This window comes from Geotrypetes seraphini, chromosome 3 (genome assembly GCF_902459505.1).
Source record: "Geotrypetes seraphini chromosome 3, aGeoSer1.1, whole genome shotgun sequence".
NCBI lineage: Eukaryota > Metazoa > Chordata > Amphibia > Gymnophiona > Dermophiidae > Geotrypetes > Geotrypetes seraphini.
This window is the reverse complement of record NC_047086.1, coordinates 292,541,161-292,567,656: the sequence shown is the minus strand read 5'-3', so window position 1 is coordinate 292,567,656 and position 26,496 is coordinate 292,541,161. Positions and strand designations below refer to the sequence as shown.

The 26,496-nt window shown below is 46.2% G+C and overlaps 1 protein-coding gene across 4 annotated transcripts in view; it reads left to right on the top strand.

Moving 5' to 3' along the window:
• VIT (vitrin) overlaps positions 1-26,496 on the top strand; it is a 159,095-nt gene that overhangs the window by 10,601 nt on the left and 121,998 nt on the right. For all 4 annotated transcript variants that reach the window (XM_033939193.1, XM_033939195.1, XM_033939194.1 and 1 more), the window contains exon 2: positions 15,702-15,764. In XM_033939193.1, the coding sequence (XP_033795084.1) occupies positions 15,734-15,764 (31 nt within the window). In that variant the 5' untranslated portion in view covers positions 15,702-15,733. The remainder of the gene's footprint in view (positions 1-15,701; positions 15,765-26,496) is intronic.

The following is a 26,496-nucleotide window of genomic DNA, read 5'->3' as shown; positions in this document are numbered from 1 at the left end:
GAGAGGCCAGATGGACTTTTCAGCTGAGGGCTTTAAAACCAACTGGCTTGAATGGGAACATTGGCTGGCACTCTTTTTTCTGAAACGAACAGTGACGTCACGGTGGGTGCCTTTAAATACGCATGCGTGGCGTCTTTTCGCCACCGGCGCCATTTTTTTGATGAGTGTGAGTCTAAACTGAATGCAGTGAGTACTATTTCGTTAAAAAAGTGTTAGAGACAATTGTTCACTTGTGCCAATGTTGTATAGGAGTTTGAAGCACTTGTTTTTCTCATTTCTGTTCATCTGTCAGAAAGTCCCCCGAAGAAGCCAATAGGAGGGCGAAACGGGTCCCGTCGGGCTCTTATTTGAGAACAGATAAGTGCATTATATATATACTTTTGTCAACCACTTACCGATCTAAAGAGTTTGGTGCTACAGACACTATTATAAAAAGTTTTTTCGGGTGGTTGTGAGGGTTTTATGACCAATGATGGTGATTTTGTCCTGCTGAAGAAACCATTGCTTGAATTGCTTATTCGGTGCATGGAGCAGGTTACTGAGGTCTTTCCCTCTTGATTAAGTACAAGCCAATTGTATGTGGAACCTGTATTTATTATTTTGATTTTGAAGAGGTTCTGTTCCATTATTTTTGGAGTAGTAGTTTACTAGATGGAACTTAGACATTTTGGGCTAGACCTGTTTTAGAAACTTCTAAGTAATAAAATGTTAACCAAAATGCAGTGGCGTACCTAGGGGGGGGGGCGGGGGGGGGGCGGGCCGCCCCGGGTACCAGCCCTGAGGGGGTGTTCCCGGCCTTGCCGCTCAGTCCCCCCCCACGCCCGAAGGACCGCTCGCCCCACTGACCTTCCAGCACACCTATGAAGCAGCCCGCAGCAGGATCGCGACGTCAGCAATCCCTCAGCTGCTTGGGCGCTGCTTCCTGCGCCGCGGTCCCGTCCCTCCTCTGACGTCAGAGGAGGGGGCGGGACCGCGGCGCAGGAAGCAGCTCCTAAGCAGCGCAAAGATAGCTGACGTCGCGATCCTGCTGCGGCTGCTTCATAGGTAGTGCGGGGAGGCCAGGGGGGCGAATGGTCCTTCGGGGTGGGTCGGGGCATCAGGCCTTCAGGGTGGGGCGGGCGGGCGGGCAAGCAGACTTTCAAGGGGGAGGGGGGTGACAGGCAGGCAGGCAGGCCTTCAAGGGGGGGTGCAGGTCTTCGGGGGGGGGTGCAGACCTTCAAGGGGGTGCAGGCCTTCAAGGGAGGGGACAGGCCTTCAAGGGGGGGACAGGCAGGCAGGCCTTCAAGGGGGGGACAGGCCTACAAGGGGGTGGGACAGGCCTTCAAGGGGGTGCAGGCCTTTGGGGGGGTGCCAACCTTCAAGGGGGGGTGCAGGCCTTCAAGGGGGGGGACAGGCCTTCAAGGGGGGACAAGCAGGCAGGCCTTCAAGGGGGGGACAGGCCTACAAGGGGGTGGGACAGGCCTTCAAGGGGGTGCAGGCCTTTGGGGGGGTGCCAACCTTCAAGGGGGGGGACAGGCCTTCAAGGGGGGACAAGCAGGCAGGCCTTCAAGGGGGGGTCAGGCCTTCAAGGGGGGGACGGGCCTACAAGGGGGTGGGACAGGCAGACCTTTAAGGGGGGACAGGCCTACAAGGGGGTGGGACAGGCAGACCTTTAAGGGGGGATAGGCCTTCAAGGGGGGACAAGCAGGCAGGCCTTCAAGGGGGGGTCAGGCCTTCAAGGGGGGGGACAGGCCTTCGGGGGTGCAGGCCTTCGGGGTGGGTGCAGGCCTTCGGGGTGGGTGCAGGCCTTCGGGGTGGGTGCAGGCCTTCGGGATGGGTGCAGGCCTTCAGGGGGGGACAGACCTTCGGGTGGGGGGTACAATCCTTCGGGGAGGGTGCAGGCCTTCAGGGGTGGGGTTTAGGCCTTCAGAGGGGGACAGACCTTCGGGTGGGAGGTAAAGTCCTTCGGGGGGGTGCAGGTCTTCAGGGGTGGGGTGTAGCCCTTCGGAGGGGGGACAGACCTTCGGGGGAGGGGGGTCCTGGTGTAAAAGTACACAGAGGGAGAGAGGGAAGGGGGGGTTCAAAGATACGTGCATATGCCAGACTTTGGGGGTTAGAAATAATGGGTCTAAAAACAGAGGAGTGGGAGAGAGATGGTGCATAATGGAATTTAGGGAGGGAAGGAACAGAAAGGGAGAGAACTTGGAAACAGGGGATGGTGTGGAGGGGGGATAGAGATACTGGATAGGAGGATAGTTGGGAACAGAAAGGGAGAGATGGTGGATCCTGGGGTGGTGGGGAGTTGAGAAAAGGTGAATCTGTGGATGGAGACAAAAAAAAGGAAAGATGCCAGATCTCCGGGAGAGGGAAGGGAAACGGAAGGGGAGAACAGAGATGGCAGACGGATGGTTAGCACGGAGAAAGGAGACCCTGGCAAGCAAGACAACAAGAGCCTGGGACCAACAAGATTTGAATATTGATCAGAGAACAAAAGGTAGAAAAAATAATTTTATTTTCTGTTTTGTGATTACAATATGTTAGATTTGAAAAGTGTACATGAGACAGCTTGAAATGGCAACTTTTCTATTTTTGTGAATGGCAAGGCTGAGTTCAGTTAAAATATATGCTTTATAAGAAAATATAATAATGTGTTTTATAAAGTTTATAAGCATTGCTGGCATACTCGGTGAGGTGTTCCTAGTGTTGGTGGTGGTGGTAGCATGTCAATGTGTTGAGAGGAAGAGGTAGTCTGGGAAATTCTGCTGAGCAAACTCTGGGCCCATTTCCACCCCCAGTTAGTCCACTCCACTCAACTGGTTCACACACTGAGTGGGTCTTTGGGTGTTATTTCTGGGTAGTTGTTTTAGAATCTCTTCCAGTGGTTTGTCAGTATCTCCTTCTGGTCCAAGGAAGGAAACTTTGTCAACCTTAGCATTGACCTTCAGAATATGTTTGTAACAGCGCTGCTTGTGTGGCATTAGGCTATGTAGTGATCGAAAGAAAAAAACAGACCTTTGCACATTTTTGCACTATATGGTGGGTGTATGAGGAGATTCATTTCCTGCACAGTTAAGTCCATGTGAAGTTACCTTGTGCTGTATTTGACATCTAGCAAGGTCTCTGTTTGGAAGGAAAGATCTAAGCTTAAAAATGAAGTGGCCAGAAGTTATGTTAAAAGTAGATAGCGTAGCTGGTTTTAAGAAAGGTTTGGACAAATTCCTGGAGGAAAAGTCCATTGTCTGTTATTAAGACATGGGGGAAGCGTCTGCTTGCCCTGGATTGGTGCACTCAGCAGCAACAAATACTAGTTTTGGCTGGCTCTTTCCCCGCATTTCTCCTCTCTTCCCCACGATTTAATATCCAGTTCAGGCAGTAAGTAAATGCATCGGCAGGGGGGGTCTGGTAAGTCTTGGGGGCTGGGGATGGAAGGTGAGAATCAGTTCTGTAGGCTATCAGAAATTTGCTTAATTATCTACTCACACAGAAAAGCAGTAAAGTCAATAGGTTCTCTGAGTGGGAACAACCTGTTTGATCTTGCACTCTTGTGATTGACCAATTGTTTATCACTGTTTAATTTATCACATTGATTAATTTGAGCACACCTGAGGTGTCCTATGATGGTGTGCACTGCAGGCAGAGGAGCCTTATTGTGTAAAGCACTGGAGAATTCTCTCCTCTCGCTTACCTCTCACGCTGAGGACACCCTGCTTCAGTATAATCATTTATATGATTTATCTTATAAACATTATTACGTGGTCTTTTCCTCAAGTGCTGAGACATCAGGTTGTTCCCACTTGGAGAACCTATTGACTTTTACTGCTTTTCTGTGTGGCTTTAACATTTTTGCTATTCAGTATACCTAAACTATTATTCAGTAGAAAAAATTTGGTTTGTTCAATCAAATCCTGTGTGGACATTGGACTTCTATGAGTGAATGTTCTGCTTGATTGAACAAACTAAATTTTTTCTACTGAATAATAGTCTAGGTACAATGAAAGTAAATAGCAAAAATGTTTGAGTAGATAATTAAGGAAATCTTTTTCATATTGCTTGCTTATGGACTGGGAAAAAAGACTGTTCAAGCAAATGTCTCCAGAACTGTTTTAATGGAAAAATGTGATTTTTTTTTTTTAAGTACTTTGTGAAATTTATTGTTGTTGTGAAATTTATTGTTATACTTTGTTTAAACTTAAAAAGCGGTGTCATTAACAGTGAATCTAATCGAAAAATCGATTCAACAGGGTGAATCGAATCGAATGAAATATTTTTCTCTGAATCGGGCAGCACTATTGGCTACCATGAGAATGGGCTACTGGGCATGATGGACCATTGGTGTGACCCAGTTAGGCTATTCTTATGTTATGTTCTCATCTGTAGGGGCCTTTGTTTTCACTTCTTATTTTAATGTATTTTTTTCCTGGGAACTTATCAGTGTTTTTTTATAATGGGAACAAAAATGGAAGAGAATTAATGTGTGTGGAATGGGAGGGTAACTAATTTCTTCAGCTAAATAATTCAATCCACTTCAAACAGACATAGGAGAACTCACGCACCATTCACACACCCTCCAACCAAAAACGTCAAAAGAAAAAAACTATTCGACAACCTCCTAGCCATTCGAGCTGCAACACTTGACCCCCAACTCTACAACCTATTGACCTCGACCACAAACTACAAAACCTTAAAAAAAGAAATAAAAACCCTTCTATTCAAAAAACACATAAAACCAAACTAACATAATCAGAACTGTCCCAAGCATCACCTGCAACTACTCCATATGTACTTCTGATGTCATGACAATTCAGACATAATTGATGTTATGTTATGTTTGGAATAATGGTTACATAAATGAGGTTCAATAAAAGAAAATTTTCACTGCCTGTTTCTATTCTGACCATTTATTCCATTTCATGGTTATTGCAAAAAAAAAAAAAAAAAAAATTTTACATGAGGGGGGGGGGGGGGGGGTCAAAAAATGATGGGCCCCGGGTGCCACATACCCTAGGTACGCCACTGCCAAAATGGCCAAATGACCTCTGGAGAGATTAAGTCATGAGCCCCCCATGCTCCCTGACTTCCTCACCTACCCCCCATCTCCCGCCCCCCCCTAGATCTGAATGAAAGAGTATATCTGTCTCTAGAACAGCAGCATCTGCTATGAGAAAGCAAAATAGAATTCCACACGTGTGCTAAGTATCCTGGTGGGTGAGCTAGTGATGCATAAAGAGGAGGAGCCAAGCCCATAAGCTACTCTAACCACAACATTTATGGTAGAAAGCCCACCAAAACCCTACTATACTGCCATATAGTGCCACTTGCAGCCATACCAGCTATTGGGGTGGTAGACTGATGACTATGGTATATTTTGGAGAAGTTTTGAAGGGCTCAGCATAAATTATAAGGGGTATATGGTGAGATGTGTATCTGGCACACTTCAGGCAAAGTTCACAGCAGTGCCCTCTAAGGTGTCCCTCTGCTCTGTTGGTATGTCTTTGTGGCCAGTTCACTAGAATGCTGGCCATTCCCACATTCGAATGGTCTGTATTTGGACATTTCTAAGTTGGACTTTTCTGTGGTCAAAAATGGGGTATAAAGTTGGATGTTATAGTGACCTAAACATCCTGGTGGCCTAGGCGTCCAAGTAGACAATTTTTGAAAAAAAAATTTTGGAAGTCTAGCTGTTTGGTTTTCAAAAATGGATGTTTCTGTGCTTCCAACTATGGATGTTTAGCGGAAAATGTCCAAATCGGACTTGGACATCTTTTTTGAAAATGGTCCCTCTATGTCATAATTTTGGCATAAATACTAACATGACTAATGCACAATTTAAAGCATGTGAAATACGTGTCTTACAGATGGAAAATGGTTTATATAATTCTTTCCAGGATGGTTTGAAGAAGAAAAGATGACCCCCATGCTTCCCTCTGTCCTATGGGCTTCACTTGTTGGAATGATTGTAATAAAGTAAGGAAGAGATAAGGTGACAGTGGCTTACTCCCTGCTGATTTAGTTTCTGAATTATGTATGAAAACTCATTGGTTGATAGCCATCTTAACATTTCAGGAAACTCAGATCTTAGATTCTGTTAAATTTAATGTCCATGCCTAGATGGTAGCAAGAACATGTATACATTATAGTACAAGGGTCATTTCATAAATAATGCACACTATTTTTTTTTTTTTTTAATATATGTTGTTTTTTTCCAAGTATTTCTTTACAATCCTTCAATATAATCTCCCTGCTTTGCAATGACCAAATCCCAATGTCCGAGAAGCTTCATTATTCCATCCAAAACACTGTTTTTGTTCAGTTGCCGAATGGCTCGGGTAACGGTGGAAAAAAGCTCTTCCACTGTTCTAAAGCTTAATTGCAAAGGGGTTATTCACATGGGAGGGGCGCAAGTGGGTTATAAGTGTTCTATCAGTTAGGCACCTAATTGCTACATTTAGGCATGCCCATATGTGCTGTGGCATAAATTTAGGTGACACAACAAACAAAATACCTCAATACTCCACTATCCAAAGAAAAAACAAAACCAAAATGCCAAAAGAAAGGCAAAGTAGTTTATTGATAATATAAAAAGCATAAATATAAATCAATAAAAACAGCAGTTGCTGAAGATTTAGCCAATGTCTGAATTATAACAGTCAATATAAAAGTCAGTTGGTAGGGACTTCACCTAGATATATGGTAGTAGTGGAAGATGACCCAAACTCAACGTGTTGACTCAGCTAACCAGTGGTGTAGCATCAAGATGGTTATATAGATCAGTGTTTTTCAACCTTTTTTGGGCAAAGGCACACTTGTTTCATGAAAAAAATCACGAGGCACACCACCATTAGAAAATGTTAAAAAATTTAACTCTCTGCCTATATTGACTATATATAAAGTAATTCTCTTGAATAGGAATCAAATAAACACAAAGAAAGTATTTTATAATTACTTTATTACGAAATAAAAATTATAAAAATTATAAAATACTTTATTCAGTGCGAAACCTGGGCCTGTTTGGCTGAACACAAAGCTGATATTCTGGCTGGAATCGAAGAAAGACACACACGTAGCTCTTCGTCAACAGCTCTCAGTCTCTCTCTGTATTTGGTTTTTATAGCATACAAAAATAGACAAATATACCCTCCATCCTTTTTATTAAACCACAATAGCAGTTTTTAGCGCAGGGAGCTGCGCTGAATGCCCAGCGCTGCTCTTGACGCTCATAGGCTCCCTGCGCTAAAAACCACTATTGCGGTTTAGTAAAAGGTGACCATATTGTAAAATATAGACAGCAGATATAAATTCAGAACTGTGCATAGTAAGTGAAGGGAAGTTTTCATCTCTGGGAATTTACCCAGTTAACTATTAAGTTATTTGGGCAAATTCCTTTGAAAACTGTGGTAATACTGCCTCCACTTTGCTAAATTTAAAATAAAATCATTTTTCCTACCTTGTCTGGTGATTTCTGGTTGCACTTTTTTCTTCTGACTGTGCATCCAATCTTTCTTCCCTTCTATCAGCCTGTATGCTTTCTCTCCTCCACACCTCATTCCCTCCCCCCAACTTTTTCTTCCTCTCTCCCTGACCTTTCTTTCTTTTTTTCTGTTTCTCTTCTTTCCTTCTGTTTCCCTGCCTGCCCCCTTTCTTTCTTTCTCCCTGCCGTTCCCCAAGCCACTGCCACTGCCGCTGCCATCGGGGAACAGGACCCACCAATGGATAACAGGCCCCAAAGCCGACGCCGATGCATGCTCTCCCTGACGTCAATTCTGCAATCGGAGAGGAAGTTCCGCCCAGCCAGGCAGCGATTGGCTGGCCCGAACTTCCTCTCCGACTACAGAATTGACGTCGGGGAGAAGAAGACTTATCGGCTCGATAGATTAGATCGCCAAGACAAAGTGAGTCCTGGGTGATCGACTCACTTTGCCTTGGCGAGCTACTGGCGCCCCTGCCTCGGGCCCCCTGTCAGCTCCGGGCCCCTGAATGCAGGACTGGTTGTACTGCCCTGATGGCGGCCCTGCGGCACACCAGGCAACATCTCGCGGCACACTAGTGTGCCGCGGAACAGCGGTTGAAAAACACTGATATAGATGAACTGGACCCTATACGGTCTGTGTTTTGGCATATAATGATGCCTTCGTCAGGGTCCAACACTGAGATCATCCAGCTGATTCAAAACAAATACAAGAGACACAATGTGAAAACAATCTTGAACGACTAATGCTAAGCATTATGCTTAACAGTTTGGCATAGCGTTACATCATTCAATAAACCAGTTAGTGTACAGCTCCTCTAGTCCACTTTGCTGTTCATTCGGCATTTTTGTTTTGCCTATATTTAGGCACCTAATTGCTAACAGGCTAGTATTCTATAATGGATTAGCCTTCAAATTCTGATTGTGATACCTTAAGTTGTGTGTGGAAATTGGCATGCACAGTAAATTTGAGCGCGCAACTTAATTAATTGGCCTATTCAGTTCCAATAATTGGCAATTAATACCTTGTAATTGATGCTAATTGGCACAAATTAAAAGTTACTTATACAATTTCTAAAGCGTGATTCTATAAAAAATATGCACCAGTAATAGTGTGTAAATTTGAAAAGGGAGCATGGTTGTGTCCTGGAAATTCCTGAATGTTATGTGCATTGTTATAAAATACACTTGATCTGTGCACATCTTAGGTACAGGCTTTGAAGCCTGGCTTTAGCTGGCCTAAATGGATGCACCTACAATCTATGTGACACACAGGCATTTAGCGTGATTCTGTAAAAGGTGTGTGCATCTTGAAGAATTATGCTATGCATTGGTCCTCAACAAATAAAATAACTTTATGTGCTCTCTGCCGGCATCTGGGAGAAACAGGAGGTTACAGTTGCATAAAACGTACAGGAGATGAGTCTCTTTGAATTAAAAGGAAGCTCTGGAATGAGGGGGCCTAGGATGAAGGTGAAAGGGGACAGGAGTAACTCAGGGTTGTGAATTCATGGAATAGCCTCCTGATGGAGGTGGTGATGAAGACTGTATCTGAATTCAAACAAGCTTAAGACAAGTACATAGGATTTCTAAGGGAGAGGAAGTGATATTAGATAGCATGAATGAGTAGACTGGATAGGCCATATGGTCTTTATCTGCCCTCATTTCTCTAGATTTTAAAGAGAGCCACTGGCTAAATATTGCATCCTATATTTCTCCTCTGCTAAGTATCTTCTTTGGAGAATTTGAGGAGCACAGAGAAAAATCTCCCTCCTTTTAGTAAGGCCTATTTTTTACCATCAGAAAAAAACCCAGTAAGATTGGGGCAGGTGATAGTGGGGGCAAACTCATTGTTGGCAGTCTGGACCTTATAGGTTTTCTGAAGATATTCATGGTTGGAGAAAAGAATACTGTGGGGTGGGCAACCTCAGTGTCTGAGGGCTGCAACAGAGTCAGGGTTTTGGATGTCCCCAATAAATGTGTATAAGATCTATTTTCATGAACTGCTTCCATTGTATACAAAGAGATCTCATGCATATTCATTAGGGAAATCCTGAAAATACAACTGGGTTGCGGCCCTTGAGGACCAAGGCTGCCCACCTCTGATATAGTGCTACTGTCCTTGCAAGCAATCTTTATTTTTTTCTCAAGGCAGATACCATTCTGTGCCTGTTTTTATGAAATCAGAGTGCTATATATACTGGACATAAAGTTTGAATTTTTCCTGACCTGTGTAGACACCACATTGACTTCTGGGAAACTTAAATTTCCCCACCTATTTCTGTATCTCTGAGTTACAGAGCTGTAAAGTTGGGAGATTTTAGGCCAGTTTTGGTTTTCTGACAACTCTATCATAGTGCATTATGGGGCCTGCAGCATGAATTTCAATGAGTAGAATCAGCGACTATAAATCAAATGCTATTCTAGATGTGTAAATTCTAAACTGAGATTGGCCAACCCATCTTCTTCCTGGAACTGGGTAACTTGGCATCTCTGGTGTTATGAGCTTTCAGACATTAGTATGCACAATGATAGAGGGTTGAGGGAAAAAAGGGCCTTCGACTTAAGACATATCTTAAGATCTTGGCAACTTTAAACTGAGCTGTGCTGCTTGTTAACTACTTGTATTTTTTGTGACTTTTATGTTTTTATATTTAAGACAGCAAAGGATTCTATAAAAGTGTTCTTCAACCGCCGGTCCGTGGACCAGTGCCGGTCCACAGAAAATTCTTGCCGGTATGCGCAGGGCCGGCAAGATCGATGAGCTGCAATTTCCTGCTGGTCCGCGCAGGGCTGGCGAGATCATGGGGAGCCTCCGACAGTGGCTTTCTCCCCTCCCAGCAGCTCTCGGTACTTGCCAACGCAGCAATTCACTTCGGCAGCCTTGGGGCTTTTGCTGAGTCACAGCCGCCTCTGATGATGCAACTTCCTCTTTCCTCAGAGGTGGCATGATCCATCAAAGGACCCAAGGCTGCCTTAGTGAATCGCTGCGCTGGCAAGTACGGAGAGCTGCTGGGAGGGGAGAAAGCCACTGTTGGAGGCTGGGAGCTGTTGGACAAGGGAAAAAAAACAGGACAGCTGCTACTGAACCTGGAGGGAAGGAGAAGGAGAGATGCTGCTGGGAGGGGAGGAGGGAAAGGAGTCTGGGAAGCTGCTGGACAAGGGAAAATAAAGGGACAGCTGCTACTGGACCTGGAGGGAGGGAAAAGGAGAGATGCTGCTGGGAGAGGAGGAGGGAAAAAAGTCTGGGAAGCTGCTAGGCAAGGGAAAATAAAGGGACAGCTGCTATTGGACCTGGAGGGAAGGAGAAGGAGAGATGCTGCTGGGAGGGGAGGAGGGAAAGGGAAGGGAAGAGAGTTGGAAAAAAGGAAGGAAACAGCTGGCAGGGAGATTAGAGGAGGGGAAGGGGAGAGACAGGAATGAGAAAGTAGAGAGATTGATGATGGGAAGGGATCAGCAGAGAAATAAGCAGAGAGGGACAACGATGCTAGATCTGGTGTAGGAGAGATAAAAATGAAGAGAGCAGTAAAGCTGGAATGAATCATGTAAAAAGGAGAAAAGGGGGGGCGCAGGCTGGATGGAAAGGGGAGAGGGGTATAGAAAGAAGACAGATACCATATGGAAGGGAGAGAGGGCAGACAGTGTATGTAAGGGGCAAATGCTGGATTGAAGAGACAGAGAGGGCAGATGCTGGAAGGAAGAGAGTGAAAAGAAGATGAAAGCAGAAACCAGAGACAACAAAAGGTAGAAAACAATAATTTTATTTCTATTTTGTGATTAGAATATATCAGATTTGAAATATTGTGATGGGACTCTCTCACGTGATGGGACATACACCCCATCACAAATATATATATCCTGCTAGAGCTGGCGTTAGACATAACTGGGGACTGCAAAGCCTAGGCAGTGCTTCTTTAGCTTCCAGCTGGCTTAGAGTTCTCTCTGACCAGGGAGCAGTTGCCCTAGCTACACTCCCCTAACACTATTCCTGTCATGTGTGACTGTGGTATTCTGTTAGCATGATATTTCTGTGTAGCATTCTGTAATAATTTGGCTTATTCAGTTTTCTTGATAGTAGAGGAGATATATGTGAACTTGGAGACAGAGGTTTTTTTGATCCTTGCTCTGTATTATATGTATTTATAAAATGACAATTGTACAGAATATTGTTTCTTTTTATACTTTAATAAAATGCATTCAATATAAAATCATAACTGAGGCTTGTGCGGATGGGATCAGATTGTTTGCGGGAACCGAGCTTGCGGAGACGGGGCGGAAACGGGGGGTTTTAATTTCAGTTCTAGTAGTTTGCCGGTTCACAAAATAATTATTTTATTTCTGCCGGTCCATACGTGTAAAAAGGTTGAAGAACACTGCTCTATAAGATCCCTGAGGAAGGCATTTTTATTTTGCCAAAACACTGCTTGTGTTAGGTCATTTTTATTGTATACATTATTTGGTTTCTATCTTGTGGATTACTTGGGACTGTATACAACCTTTATAGATTGGTTTTATGATTATTGTTTTTAAGTTATTTGGAAGCTTATTAAACTACAAACTGATACATCCGATCTTCTGTTCCACAATCTTTTTGTTGTTTTGCTGCTTCATTTCCTTTGTGGAACCTGTTGGTGCTATTTGGATTTTTTTTTTTTTGGGGGGGGGGAGTTGTTGGGGTGGGGGTTTGGGGGTGGGGGTTTCAATTTTAAACTGCCACATCACTAACCATTCAAGGTTTATTTTACTCTGGCACCACGAGCTTGTCTTAAACTGATGCTAATGCTTTACCGTAAACTCTAGTTCAGTTTAACAAGGGTTGGGTTTCCTAACCCTAGCAGAAATTACATGCTGCAGGAATAAACAGTTAAAAAAGGCCTTCACTCTTATTTTGAAGATATATTTAAGGGTTTACTGTACTGGCATAAAAGTTTACTTAAAAAGACCTTATATTTGGGCACTGGCAGCTGCTATGCAGTCATATTTGCTAATAATAGTGTAGCCTTGTTACTTGAAAATAACAAAAATCCAAATGCATTTCAGTCTATAATTAGTGATATCGTGGCCTAGCCTTTGACCTAGTGTACATAGGCTTGCCTTCATTAGGCATGGTGGGTTCATAGACAGTAAACGCGGAAGACAAAGGTGCGCGCCGACAACTGAGCGCAAGACGGATGCGCGCGCCGAAGAAAAAGACTGTTTTTAGGGGCTGCGACGGGGGGGTTTGTTGGGGAGCCCCCCCCCACTTTACTTAATACAGATCGCGGCGGCATTGTGGGGGGTTTGGGGGGTTGTAACCCCCCACATTTTAGTGAAAACGTAACTTTTTCCCTAAGGGAAAAAGTTGTTTTCAGTAAAATGTGGGGGGTTACAACCCCCCAAACCCCCCACAACGTCCCCACAATGCGGCGCGATCTGTATAAAGTAAAGTGGGGGGTTCCCCCCACATCCCCCGTCGTAGCCCCTAAAAACAGTCTTTTTCTTCGGCGCGCGCCTCCACGCTGCGCTCAGTTGTCTGCTCGCGCCTTTGTCCCGGCACGCTTTTGACCTGACACCGGCATGGTGATACAGGTTTACACTAGTATTCTAATAAAAGAATCTGGGTGTCCAGATGCTGTTATAGAATAGCTGCTCCCAACACCATAATGCAGGGGTAGGGAACCCCGGTCCTTGAGAGCCGTATTCCAGTCGGGTTTTCAGGATTTCCCTAATGTATATGCATTGAAAGCAGTGCATGCAAATATATCTCATGCATATTCATTGGGGAAATCATGAAAACCCGATTGGAATACAGCTTTCGAGGACCGGAGTTCCCTACCCCTGCCATAATGGGATACTAACTTGGCACCCATTTATAGAATTTACACCAGTGGTTCCCAAACCTGTCCTGGGGGACCCCCAGCCAGTCAGGTTTTCAAGATATCCCTAATGAATATGCATGAGAGAGATTTGCATACCTGTCACTTCCATTATATGCAAATCTCTCTCATGCATATTCATTAGGGATATCTTGAAAACCTGACTGGGGGTCTCCCAGGACAGGTTTGGGAACCACTGATTTACACTATGATTTAACAGCACCTTCAAATAGGCAGAGAAAAAAATATGATATCAAACTAGTTTATTAGAGCAGGTGTGCTTAACCTTTGTGGTTTTAAAAGTTTTTAATTATCATGCCTCTAAAACCAATTAAAAACAATTTAGTTCTGTGCGGAAATGTTAGGCATCGCTAGGCATCCTTAGTATAGGTGTCTAGCGCAGTGTTCTTCAACCGCCAGTCCGTGGACTGGTGCCGGTCTGCAAAAATCTCCTGCCAGTCCGCAAAGGACCAGTGTCCCCCACAAGCACAGAGTTAAAAAGGTGGCTCACTGCAAACACCTCGTGAACCACCAGGCAAAAACACCAGTGCAGCCATCCTCCAACACCTCCAGGCAGCGCCGGGGCCGCTAACAGGGAGATCGCATGAACCTGGTGCAGTGACCAGTAGGCAACTTTGGGTCAAAGGCCACTGGAGAGCTGGAAGCGGGCGCCACACGGCGAATCTGCTGACTGTGCTGCCCGAAGGCATCCGCTGTGCATGCACAGAAAGCCACTGCCTCCCTGATCTGTGCTCTCCTTTCGGTCCTCCCCGGAAGGAGGGGAAGGTCCCCCTGCTCCCAGACCAGGCTAAAAGGAATGACAATCCCACTGCTGCAACACGCGGCACAGAACCGGAGCAGCAAGACACAATGTGGGATGCGACCTCCTGAGCCCCCAGGAGGCTGAGTAGAAGCCTCCTAATAGGAAAAGTCACTTCCCCCCCCCTCTCCCCGGTCTCCCTTGGCAGTCCAGTAGCAGTACTCAAGTCCACACCAGCACTCCTCAACTGCCGGTCCACAAAACAATTCCTCCATTTCTGCCGGTCCATAGGTGCAAAAAGGTTGAAACACACTAGTCTAGCAGCGCCTAACATAGGTGCCTCTTATAGAATCCTCTTATAGGTCTAAAATCTGTTTCTATATTTCTTGAAGCACTTATTATATGTAATGCTTTCTTTTTTTCTTTTTATGTGTTTTATGTAAGATCTGAAATATTCATCAGTTTTATATTCCTCACCGGATCTGTAATCAGTTCGTTTGAACATGCAACTTTCTTGTTATTGCATTTTTAGATGGGTTTCACCTATGTGATAGCTCCTATTGAGGATGCTCCACCCGTCTGTTTGTCTGTACACATAGACACAAAGGCACACACAAGCACGCATGCATGCACAGAAACAAACAGACACATGCAAACTAGAGAGTTGTGCAGGGACAGAAATCCTACCCATCCCTGCCCGTCCCCACCAGAATCCTTTCTGTCCCCACCCGTCCCTGCTAGGATCCTCTCCGTCCCCACCATCCCCACCAGGATCTTCTCCGTCCCCACCCATCCCCGCAAGGAATTACCTCCATCCCCGCCCATCCCCATAAAAAGCAGCAATTACTTCTGACAGGGTCATCAATTCCACAGTTTCTTTTGTGTTTGCGCTGCTGTTTTCCATGTGGAATCTCTTTGGTGGAACCCTTTTTTGTTTTCTGTTCAGGTAATTAACTTATAAACCCCCTCTTTTACTAAGGCTGACGTGTCCATTATATTATATGGACGAACCCTGCTTCCAAAGCCTTCCATCCCCATGGGAGTCCCGTTGACTAGAGGGGGGTCCCCGTGGGAGTCCCGTGGGCCAGAGAGGGGTCCCCGTGGGAGTCCCGTGGGTTATGGGGGATTCCCACGGGACCCCCGCGGGACCTGCGGGATTCCCGTTCCCATGCAGACCTCTAATGCAAACAACTCCATAGAAACGTACAGACAAATATACACACAATCACACACACATACAGACGCATATAAAAACATTCACACAAACACCCATAAGGAAACAAAGATACACACTTATGAGCACACACACATGTGCATACACACAAGACACACAGTCACAAAGACACATACTATAGCCTCCTACAGTCCCTGTCACTCTAAGAAGACCCACGTTACAATTAATTAATTATTTATTTTGCTTTCTATCCCATTCTCCCCAAAGAGCCCAGGACGTGTTACAGGTTAACATACAGTTTACAGGTTATAATTTAAATGTGCAGTCAAACTTCTTTGGCCCCAGTACAATACTCTAACTTCAAGATCCTAATTGCATTCTTAGTCCTATGAATAGACAGCATGTCGCATGTGGTAGAGTATCCTCACCAGAAGAAGTAATGTGAAGAAATGTGTGTTTCTTTTCCAGTGTGTCCTGACTGAAACCACCCTTCTCTCATCATGAAAGGACTGACCATTGCAGCCCTTTTTGGTACGTGTAATTCATGCCTATTCAGTTGTTTATGTGAATACTCATAGTATGAAATACCAGTTCTTAAAAGGTTAGATGATATTAAGAGGAGGAAGGTGGTATGTGGTCTTATTATCATTTCACAACAGATTACACTTCTCCCTCCGTATTCGCTGTGATAGGGGATTAACAGACCCGCGAATACAGGAAAACCGCAAATAACTTTTTCATATGTTATTCGCTGTTTTCTATTATAAAAAAAAGACATAGTGAATATGGTGAAACCGCGAATAACATGGTGGGAGACCTGGCCTGTTCCTGAAGGAGAGGCAAAACATGGTGAAGAAAGTGCTGGGAATCAGTGATTTCTCTATGCAAGCTGACATCATTTGGGGGGAGGAGCCAGCAAGCTAAAAACCGCAAATAATCGAAAATGCTGTTGTTGCTGAAACCATTGTTACAAAAAACACAGTCATAAAATGCTATATTCCACAAGAAACTGCTTAAATCTAAAGACCATATGTGAACCAATTTGCTAAAGAATATCTTAAAACTGAAGACTGAATATGGCCCTGTTTGCCATCCAATTTTGAGGAAAAATAAAGAAAATGGTTTTTTTAAACTGCAGAAGTACTACATATTGTTATGTGTACCTTGCTTTTAAGAATGAAACTGTGATCTAAAGAGATGACAGTTCCTACCTGCAGTTCAGTTCCCATGGATTGACATGGTTTTGTATAACAATTAATAAATAAACCGAGTGTCCCCTCGGTATGGCCCTAAACTGACCAATTGTGTTAGGAACTGGTCGAGTTGAAGGCAACAGAGGGTAATATTAAATGGAGCTCACTCTGATGAAAAGGATGTTACAAGTGGTGTTCTGTATGGCTCGGTTCTTGGGCCAGTTCTTTTTAAAATTTTTGTAAGCAATATTGCTGAAGGGTTGTATGGTAAAGTTTGCCTCTTTGCAGATATATCAAAATCTGCAATAGGATTTAATGGTGTGGATAACATGAGGACGAATGGTCCAGAAACTGGCAGCTAAGATTTAATGCTAACAAATACAGGGTCAAGCATCTGAATTGCAGAAACCTAAGGAAACAGTAAGTACAGTGTAGGGGATGAAGAAATTTTGTAAATGAAAGAAGAGCAGGAATTGGGTGTGATCACATGTGATAATCTTAAGGTGGCCAAGCAGGTAGCAAAAACAATTGCAAAAGCTAGAAGTACAGTATGCTTGGGTACAAAGCAAGAGGAAAGGCCAGTTGGAAAAAGGAGGTGATGATGCCTTTGTATATGACTGTGGTGAGACCTCATTCATAATGCTTTGAACAATTCTGGAGACCTTTAAAAAGATATAAAGAGTAGATCTGTCCAAAGGGAAACTACTAAAATGGTCAGTGGTCTTCATCATACACGCTTCCCCTTGGTACTCGCTCATTGGATAAGTCTCTCTTGTCTGTACCCTTCTCCTCTACAGCCAACTCCAGGCTCCGCCCATTCCACCTTGCTGCACCATATGCCTGGAACAAACTGCCTGACTTGATATGTCAGGCTCCGTCTCTGGCAGTAGCACTAGCAGGAGAGGAGCGTGCGAGCCCTGCTCCGCCCCTCCCCCGAACGAACCCGACGCCTCAAAGCCGCCGCGCCCCCCGGAGAGCGGCCTCAAGGCCGGGCACTAGCAGGAGAGGAGCGTGCGAGCCCTGCTCCGCCCCTCCCCCGAACGAACCCGACGCCTCAAAGCCGCCGCGCCCCCCGGAGAGCGGCCTCAAAGCCGGGCACTAGCAGGAGAGGAGCGTGCGAGCCCTGCTCCGCCCCTCCCCCGAACGAACCCGACGCCTCAAAGCCGCCGCGCCCCCCGGAGAGCGGCCTCAAAGCCGGGCACTAGCAGGAGAGGAGCGTGCGAGCCCTGCTCCGCCCCTCCCCCGAACGAACCCGACGCCTCAAAGCCGCCGCGCCCCCCGGAGAGCGGCCTCAAAGCCGGGCACTAGCAGGAGAGGAGCGTGCGAGCCCTGCTCCGCCCCCCCCCCGAACGAACCCGACGCCTCAAAGCCGCCGCGCCCCCCGGAGAGCGGCCTCAAAGCCGGGCACTAGCAGGAGAGGAGCGTGCGAGCCCTGCTCCGCCCCTCCCCCGAACGAACCCGACGCCTCAAAGCCGCCGCGCCCCCCGGAGAGCGGCCTCAAGGCCGGGCACTAGCAGGAGAGGAGCGTGCGAGCCCTGCTCCGCCCCTCCCCCGAACGAACCCGACGCCTCAAAGCCGCCGCGCCCCCCGGAGAGCGGCCTCAAAGCCGGGCACTAGCAGGAGAGGAGCGTGCGAGCCCTGCTCCGCCCCTCCCCCGAACGAACCCGACGCCTCAAAGCCGCCGCGCCCCCCGGAGAGCGGCCTCAAAGCCGGGCACTAGCAGGAGAGGAGCGTGCGAGCCCTGCTCCGCCCCTCCCCCGAACGAACCCGACGCCTCAAAGCCGCCGCGCCCCCCGGAGAGCGGCCTCAAAGCCGGGCACTAGCAGGAGAGGAGCGTGCGAGCCCTGCTCCGCCCCTCCCCCGAACGAACCCGACGCCTCAAAGCCGCCGCGCCCCCCGGAGAGCGGCCTCAAAGCCGGGCACTAGCAGGAGAGGAGCGTGCGAGCCCTGCTCCGCCCCTCCCCCGAACGAACCCGACGCCTCAAAGCCGCCGCGCCCCCCGGAGAGCGGCCTCAAAGCCGGGCACTAGCAGGAGAGGAGCGTGCGAGCCCTGCTCCGCCCCTCCCCCGAACGAACCCGACGCCTCAAAGCCGCCGCGCCCCCCGGAGAGCGGCCTCAAGGCCGGGCACTAGCAGGAGAGGAGCGTGCGAGCCCTGCTCCGCCCCTCCCCCGAACGAACCCGACGCCTCAAAGCCGCCGCGCCCCCCGGAGAGCGGCCTCAAAGCCGGGCACTAGCAGGAGAGGAGCGTGCGAGCCCTGCTCCGCCCCTCCCCCGAACGAACCCGACGCCTCAAAGCCGCCGCGCCAACGGCGTGCAGCCGTTCGGCGTGCCGTCGAAGGCGCACGTCTAAGGCGCGTGCGCCTTAGCACGCGCCTTTGCAAAGCGACTTCAAACGACTCCTGAACCGGCGAGCCCGATCCTCTCACCCGGATCCCAACAACACCCAGCCTACTCAGCCGGACACCCCTCCCTAACCAGCAGGAACCCAACCGCGAAGCACTTGCGGGAAGACACCAGCACAGGCAGCCTCCGATACCAGCCCACCGACCACAGAACCTGCCCAGACCACTACAGTCACAGCCCCAGCACTCCAACAAAGACTCAACCGTCTCAACCCAAAAAGGAACTCCTTCCCAGACAGATCCAACAGCACCGACTCCGGGTCTCGTGGACAGAACCCTGAAACCCCCAATCCGGATACGTTCCTGTTACAAAAAACTCTAATGTATAACCCTGCCGGACCTATACAGATCATAGCACCACTGTATTGAAACCACATTGTTTATCCTTGTTACACTGCTTAACCTTCAGGACAGCTTACAGGAATATACCAAACCGCCCTCTGACCCACCAATCTAGAAACCCCAACTTCCGTTTTTCTTTCCCCCCTTGCACTAATCCTGTCCTCAATCACAGGAAACACCCCAACGTCTCCAACCACAGCTGGGACGAGCCCCTCACAATGGCCAAGCCAAATACACAACAATGCGTAGCTCTACTTACACTCCTCTTGCTCTCTTCCAGGCTCTGCAACGCAGACAACTCCAATGCATCCCCCATTCCCATCCACATCACGCTACACCGATCGGTAAAACCCAGAACCATTACATACACTCTCCACACCACACAAGACCACCCACACGCCCACTTGCCCAACAACCCCCCCCACCACTACAAACCGACCAAGTCCCACCCAAAAAAACTAAGAACCCTAAAAAAACTGGCGTACTCCCACTACTCCCCACCCAATCACACCAACCACCAGTCCCTGCAGGGCTTTTACCTGAATATCAGATCTATGAGGAATAAATCCACACTAATCAAAGACTGGCTAACTGAAAACAACCCTGACTTCGTCCTTCTCACAGAAACCTGGTTGCTTTCAGACAAAGACATCATTATTAAAGATTGTCTACCACCAAAATTCAAGATACTCTCCCTAGCCAGAACATGGGGAAGAGGAGGAGGACTAGCAATAATCTTCCGAGACCATCTCAACGCTTCCGTTCTTAACACAACCTCTTCACCTAATTCCGAAATGCTAACCATCGCCCTAGCATCAACATCTCTGCCCTCCTCACTAACCATCACTCTATTTTACATACCCCCCAAAAAATGGACCACGACCAAAGACGACTTTGCTGAATTACATTACATTACATTACATTACATTAGGGATTTCTATTCCGCCATTACCTTGCGGTTCAAGGCGGATTACAAAAGGTTAAATTAAAGAACAGAATTATAATGAATTATAGATTTACAGGATAGCGGAGTTGCAATGAATTACAGAATTGCAATGAATTACAGAATTACCGAATTACAGAATTGCAGGATTGTAGAGTTATATGAGTTATAATGAATAGCTTGAGGGGTAAGATGTAGATCTTAAGGGTTTTTAGAGGTCGTGTTGTTATTGTTGTTTTAGGAATTTCTTGAAAAGGGTGGTTTTTATTTCTTTTCTGAAAGTCTTGTAGTCTGGAGTGGTCATCAGAAGGTTGGTGATCTGGTTGTCCAGTCTTGCAGCTTGTGTGGCTAGGAGGCCGTCATGTAGTTTAGTTCTTTTTACTTCTTTGGATGGGGGGGGTATGAATGGGGAGTGCGTTTTTCTGTGTCTGATATTGGTTGCTTGTATGAGGCGATTGTTCAGGTATGATGGACTGTCTCCGTGTAGGGTTTTAAATAAAATGCAGTAGAATTTGAATTGGATTCTTTCTTGGATTGGGAGCCAGTGTGAGTTGATGAAGGCCTCAGTGATGTGGTCGTGTTTTTTCAATGAATAGACGAGTCTTAAGGCTGTATTTTGGATTGTTTGGAGTTGTCTTATCGTGGTTGCCGGACATGGGAGGAAGAGTATGTTACAGTAGTCCAATATACTTAGAATTAGGGATTGTACTATAAGTAGGAATTGTGTACTTTCAAAGAATTTTCGGACTTGTCTCAGGTTTCTCATGATTGCGAATGATTTTTGGGTTGTTTTGTTTATTTGGGGTTGCATTGTGCAGCGTCTGTCTATGGTCATGCCTAGTAGTTTTATGGTTGTTTGGATTGGATATTTGGTTGCGTTTATGTCTAGGGTGGTTGTGGTTTGGATCTTGTCATTTTCTAGGAGGATGAATTTGGTTTTGTCTTGGTTGAGTTTAAGTTTGTGATTTTCCATCCAGGTTGTGATTGCTTCCAGTGTTTGGTGAAGTTCGTCTGTCATGGTAGGTTTGGAGTGATCGTATGGGATGAGGATGGTGATGTCATCCGCATAGCTATAGGATGTTATACTTAGATTATCCAGATGAGTTCCTAGAGAGGCAGTGTATAGATTGAAGAGGATGGGGGATAGTGGAGATCCTTGTGGTACGCCGCAGGGGTTTGACCAGGATTCTGATTTTTCGTTATTTGATTTTACTCTGTAGGTTCTGAGTTTTAGGAATCCTTCGAACCATGAGTATACTTTATCTGAGATGCCTATTGCATCTAAGATCTGAAGAAGGATGTTGTGGTCTACTAGATCGAATGCCGCCGATAGGTCCAGTTGTATGAGTAGCATCTTTTTCCCTGTACTAAGTTGTTGTCTGACGGTATCCATGAGGGAGCCTAGTAATGTCTCTGTGCTGAAGTTTGTTCTGAATCCTGATTGCATGGGGTGGAGTAGGTTATGGTCCTCTATGTAGTTGGTGAGGAGTTTGGCTACTAGGCCTTCTATAATTTTGACATATAGCGGGATTGAGGCTATAGGTCTATAGTTGGATGGGAGGTTTTGTGGTGCCTTTGGATCTTTTTGTATTGGGGTGATGACAATTTCGCTGAGGTTGTTAGGGAATGTGCCCTCTGTGAGCGTGTATTGGATCCATTGTAGAGTTATGGTGCGGAACTTTACACTAGAGGTGGTAAGGAGATATGAGGGGCAATGGTTGAGGTCACAGGAGGCATGGCTGTATTTTTTGTAGAGTTTGTTGAATTCTGCCCATTGTATGTTTGGGAATTTAGTCCAGATTCTGTCTGCTGCGATTGCCTCTTTTCCTGTAGGGTGGATTGTGATAGGATTTAGATTGGATGGGTTGAGGATGAGAGTGGCTCTGGTATTGGTGATTTTATTCTTGAAGTGTTCTGCTAAGATGGTGGGTGATGGTGGAGGTGTGTCCGTGGAGTTAGTGTATGGTTTGGTGTCTGTTAATTCTTTCAGGATTTGGAATATTTTTTTGGAATCTTGTGTTTCTGTGCCTATGAGATTGGTGTAGTAGCTTTTCCTCTTGTCTTTTAGTAGATTTTTGTATTGTTTGTTGATTTTTTTCCAGTCGGTTTTTGTTTGTTCTTGGTTCTTTTTTCTCCATTTTCTTTCTAATCTTCTACACTGTCTTTTGAGTTGGAGTAATTCACTGTCAAACCATTGGTCTGATTTCCTGCTGGTTCTGGTTTTGGTTTGTAGGGGTGCCAGATTGTCAAGGGCGTTGGTGGATTCATTTTTCCAGTGGGAGATGAAGTTTTTTGGGTCGCCTTCTTGGATGTTTTCATCTACATGTGCCCAGAAGATGGTTGGGTCGATGTGTTTGCGTGAGGTATATGTGGTTTTTTTTGATTGAGGTGTGTGTTTGGTTTTGGTCCATTTGATGTTGAAGTTATAGATGTAGTGGTCTGACCATAGGGATGGGGACCATGTTCCGTTAGGGGTTTGGATTTCTTGATTGGATGGATTGTGAGACATGAATGCTGCAATGTCTAGTTGATGACCTTTTTCATGAGTGGTTTGTGGGTTTAGGATCTGGAAGGATAATGCATTGAGGAATGATAGACAATTGTTTGCTGGTGTGGAGGTTGGGTCTTCTAGGTGTAGGTTTAGGTCTCCTAGGATGAGGTTAAAATCGGCTGTTAATGAGTTTTGGTAGATGAAGTTTTCAAATTCGGGTCTCACTGTGGTCCAGTTTCCTGGTGTTATGTAGCAGAGCAGGCAGTTTAGAGAGTTTTTTTGTGTTGTGTTTGTGAGTTGGCATGCTAGGAAATCCAATTGTGGAGTGGATACTTTCTCAAGTGTGTTTAGAGTTAGGGAGTTCTTGAATATTATTGCTAGTCCACCTCCTCTTTTTTTCTCTCTGCAGGTTACTGTTATTTTGTATCCCGGTGGGCATACTTCTTTTATTCTAGGGTCTGTGTCTGAGGTTAGCCAGGTTTCAGTGAGGAATAGGCAGTCAAGTTTTTCTGTTATTATCCAGTTTTTTATGTTTTCTGTTTTGGGTCCTAGAGATCTGATGTTGACATAGGCACATGTAAGGGAGGTCGTGTTGGTCTGTGGACTGTAGGTTGTTTCCGGGTAAATGAGTGTTGTGGGGGTTGTGTGAGATTTTGTTTTCGGGGGTGTTGATCTTCTTCTCCAGAAAACAGTGATGGGGTGTTGAGTGTTGGAGTGGTGGTTTGGGATTCTTGGTGTGAGTATTCTTCTGTTGGGGATTTGGAAGTTGGTTGTACTTGCGGTTGAGGTTGTGGTGGGTTGGTTGTTTGCTGTTGTTTTCCAGCTAGAAATGAGGAGGATTATCAGGATGGTGGCTGTTTTGTATGTGTTTCGGGAGGGCTTCATGTTTGATGTCTGGTTTGGAGTGTTTGTGTTGTTAGATAGAGGGAGTGTTTCTCTCTTAGAGTCCTGGTTGGAGGGGGAGGAGCGGGGGCTCTTTCGCTCCTTACCTTATAGTGGAGGTAGGCAGTAGGTCCGGTGGAGTGGTCTCCGGGGCGTATGTGTTCGCAATTCTAAGGTTCGCTGGTGCTCCTCTCCGGTGCTGCTCTCAGGTGCTCCTCTCCGGTGCTGCTCTCAGGTGCTCCTCTCCGGTGCTGCTCTCAGGTGCTCCTCTCCGGTGCTGCTCTCAGGTGCTCCTCGCTGGTGCTCCTCTCAGGTGCTCCACGAAGCGCCTTCGTCGGCACGCCGAACGGCGGCGCGCCGTTGGCGCTGTGTCCTTTTAAGTATGTAGTCCTCCTGCGGGTTCGGGGGGCGGAGCAGGGCTCCCACGCCGGCCCGGTGGCGCTAGGAAAATGGCGAGTGCTGTTGTAGTGTCCTTCTTACCAATTCGCTAACAAGCCCATACAACCTACTGTGTGGGGACATCAACATACACCTCGAGCAAACTGACCAACCTGAAACCGCGGACTTCTGGTCACTGCTCTCACAACTAGGCTTTGACAAACACCCCCCGATCAAAACCCACCAAAGAGGACATCAGTTAGACCTGGTAACTCTATCCTCCAAGGAACAGACCAATCCCACTTTTTATTGGAAACAAGGCAACTGGTCAGACTCCCTTTGGTCAGATCACCGCCTATGTAGCTTCACCATTGGATGCCAACTTAAACCCCCTAAAAGCGAAAAAACAAGAACAGTCAAAACCCACAATACCAGAGGAAAGATTGACCCAATGGAATTCTGGTCCCACTTCGAAATCAACACCAATCCAATAGAAGATACGGAACAAATCATGACCTCATGGATACATGATAGTACCAATATACTAAACGAGATTGCCCCCAAAAAAACCCGCAGAATAAGAAACCCCAACCAAGAAGGCTGGTTTGATTCTGAACTGCTGCAATGCAAGAAGGACCTCAGAAAAGCCGAAAGATCATGGCAAAAAACCGGAACGCTAGAACACAGACTGGCATGGAGACAAAAATTAAAACAGTACAAAACCCTCACTAGTGAAAAAAGAAAAAAATTCTACTCCAACAAAATCGGTAATCCTAAAACCAATAGCAATAACCTCTTCAGATTGGTCAATGATCTTTACAACATAGAAACCTACACAAACCTACACGAAGAAGCCACCTTAACCGCCAACACCCTGGCTGACTTCTTCAATACCAAGATCCAAAAAATAAGAACAACTCTACCAGCCAGCCCCAACCCCCTCGAGCTCTTCCCCATCCTCACAGACATGAATCCACCAAACCCAGACCCGGGAGCCAAAGTCGACCTTATTTGGAAACAGTTCGCAGTAACCGATTGGCAAACCTTCAATACTTACTACAACAAGTATACTCACTCCTACTGCCATCTGGACACATGCCCACCAAAAATCATGAGAACGGCCCCTCCCCATTTTAAAGCAAAAATGATGACATGGGTTAATTACCTATTATCCAAAGGTAACTTCCCATCGGAGCAGGGTCAAATAATGATCACCCCAATTTTAAAAAATGAGAAAGAACCACCAAACTCCCCTTCTAATTATAGGCCGATCGCCAGTATCCCCCTATTTACCAAAATAGCGGAAGGGCTGGTAAAAGCGGAACTTTCCGCATACCTTGAAAAATTCAACATTCTAAGTGACAACCAATCAGGATTTCGGGCGGACCACAGCACTGAAACCATCATAGCCTCCCTTCTCGACCACCTCCTCACACTCTTCAGTCAAGGCTCAAGTGCCCTGATCATTCAACTCGATCTGAGCAGTGCTTTCGACCTGGTCGACCACACCATTCTCCTGGAATGCCTAGCGCACATAGGCATCTCAGACCAGGTCCTCAATTGGTTTCAGGGGTTCCTACAAAATAGATCATACAAGGTACTCAAGAATAACTCTTTCTCATACTGCTGGGACAACACCTGCGGGGTCCCACAGGGCTCCCCCTTATCCCCCATCCTATTCAACATTTACCTTGCCTCACTAGGTAAACTCCTACACAACCTAAATCTCAAATTCTTCATTTATGCAGACGATATCACAATAACCATTCCATTAACCAACTTTTCACAAGAACTACTCGACCACATCTCAAACACTCTCAACCAGATAGAACTCTGGATGCTTTCATTCAGACTGAAATTAAACCCAGACAAAACAAAATTTTTTCTAGCCTCCCCCAAAGATAAAATTAAGGAAACCACAATTCAACTAAAAGGAAAGACCTTCCCCCTTGATCCGACCATAAAAATTCTGGGAGTCACGCTGGACAAAAACTTATCTCTAGATAACCATACAGACCTCATAATTAGGAAAAGCTTCTCGGTACTTTGGAAACTTCGCACCATAAAAAAACACTTCTATGACAATGCATTCCGCCTACTTGTACAGTCCTCCATCCTCAGCATCCTCGACTACTGCAATATCATCTACCTTAACGCCACTAAGAAAACTACCAGGAGACTAAAAACAGTCCAAAATACCGCGGTGCGCCTCATCTTTGGCCTAAAGAAATGGGAACATGTCACCCCTTTCTATCACCAACTACACTGGCTACCATTTGAATCTAGAATCCTCTTTAAATTTGCATGCTTCTGCTACAAATCGGTTAACGGCTCCTCCCCAAGTTACATAAACACACACTTTAACCTCTACTGCAGCAACAGGACATCACGGAGAACTCAACTGTTCGCCTTCCCTTCGCCTAAACACTGCCCTCTCAAAAGATTCCTGGATAGAACTTTTGCCTTCCAAGCAGCCAAGTCGAATCCATGGCTAGCACAGATGATACTCGAGGCCCCCACTTACCTATCATTCAGAAAACTACTAAAAACGTACCTTTTCAGCAAACACGACCCTTAATAACCCATTCACCTCACAGGACACTTACCCCACCGCTGCCCCCTTCCTCCTTC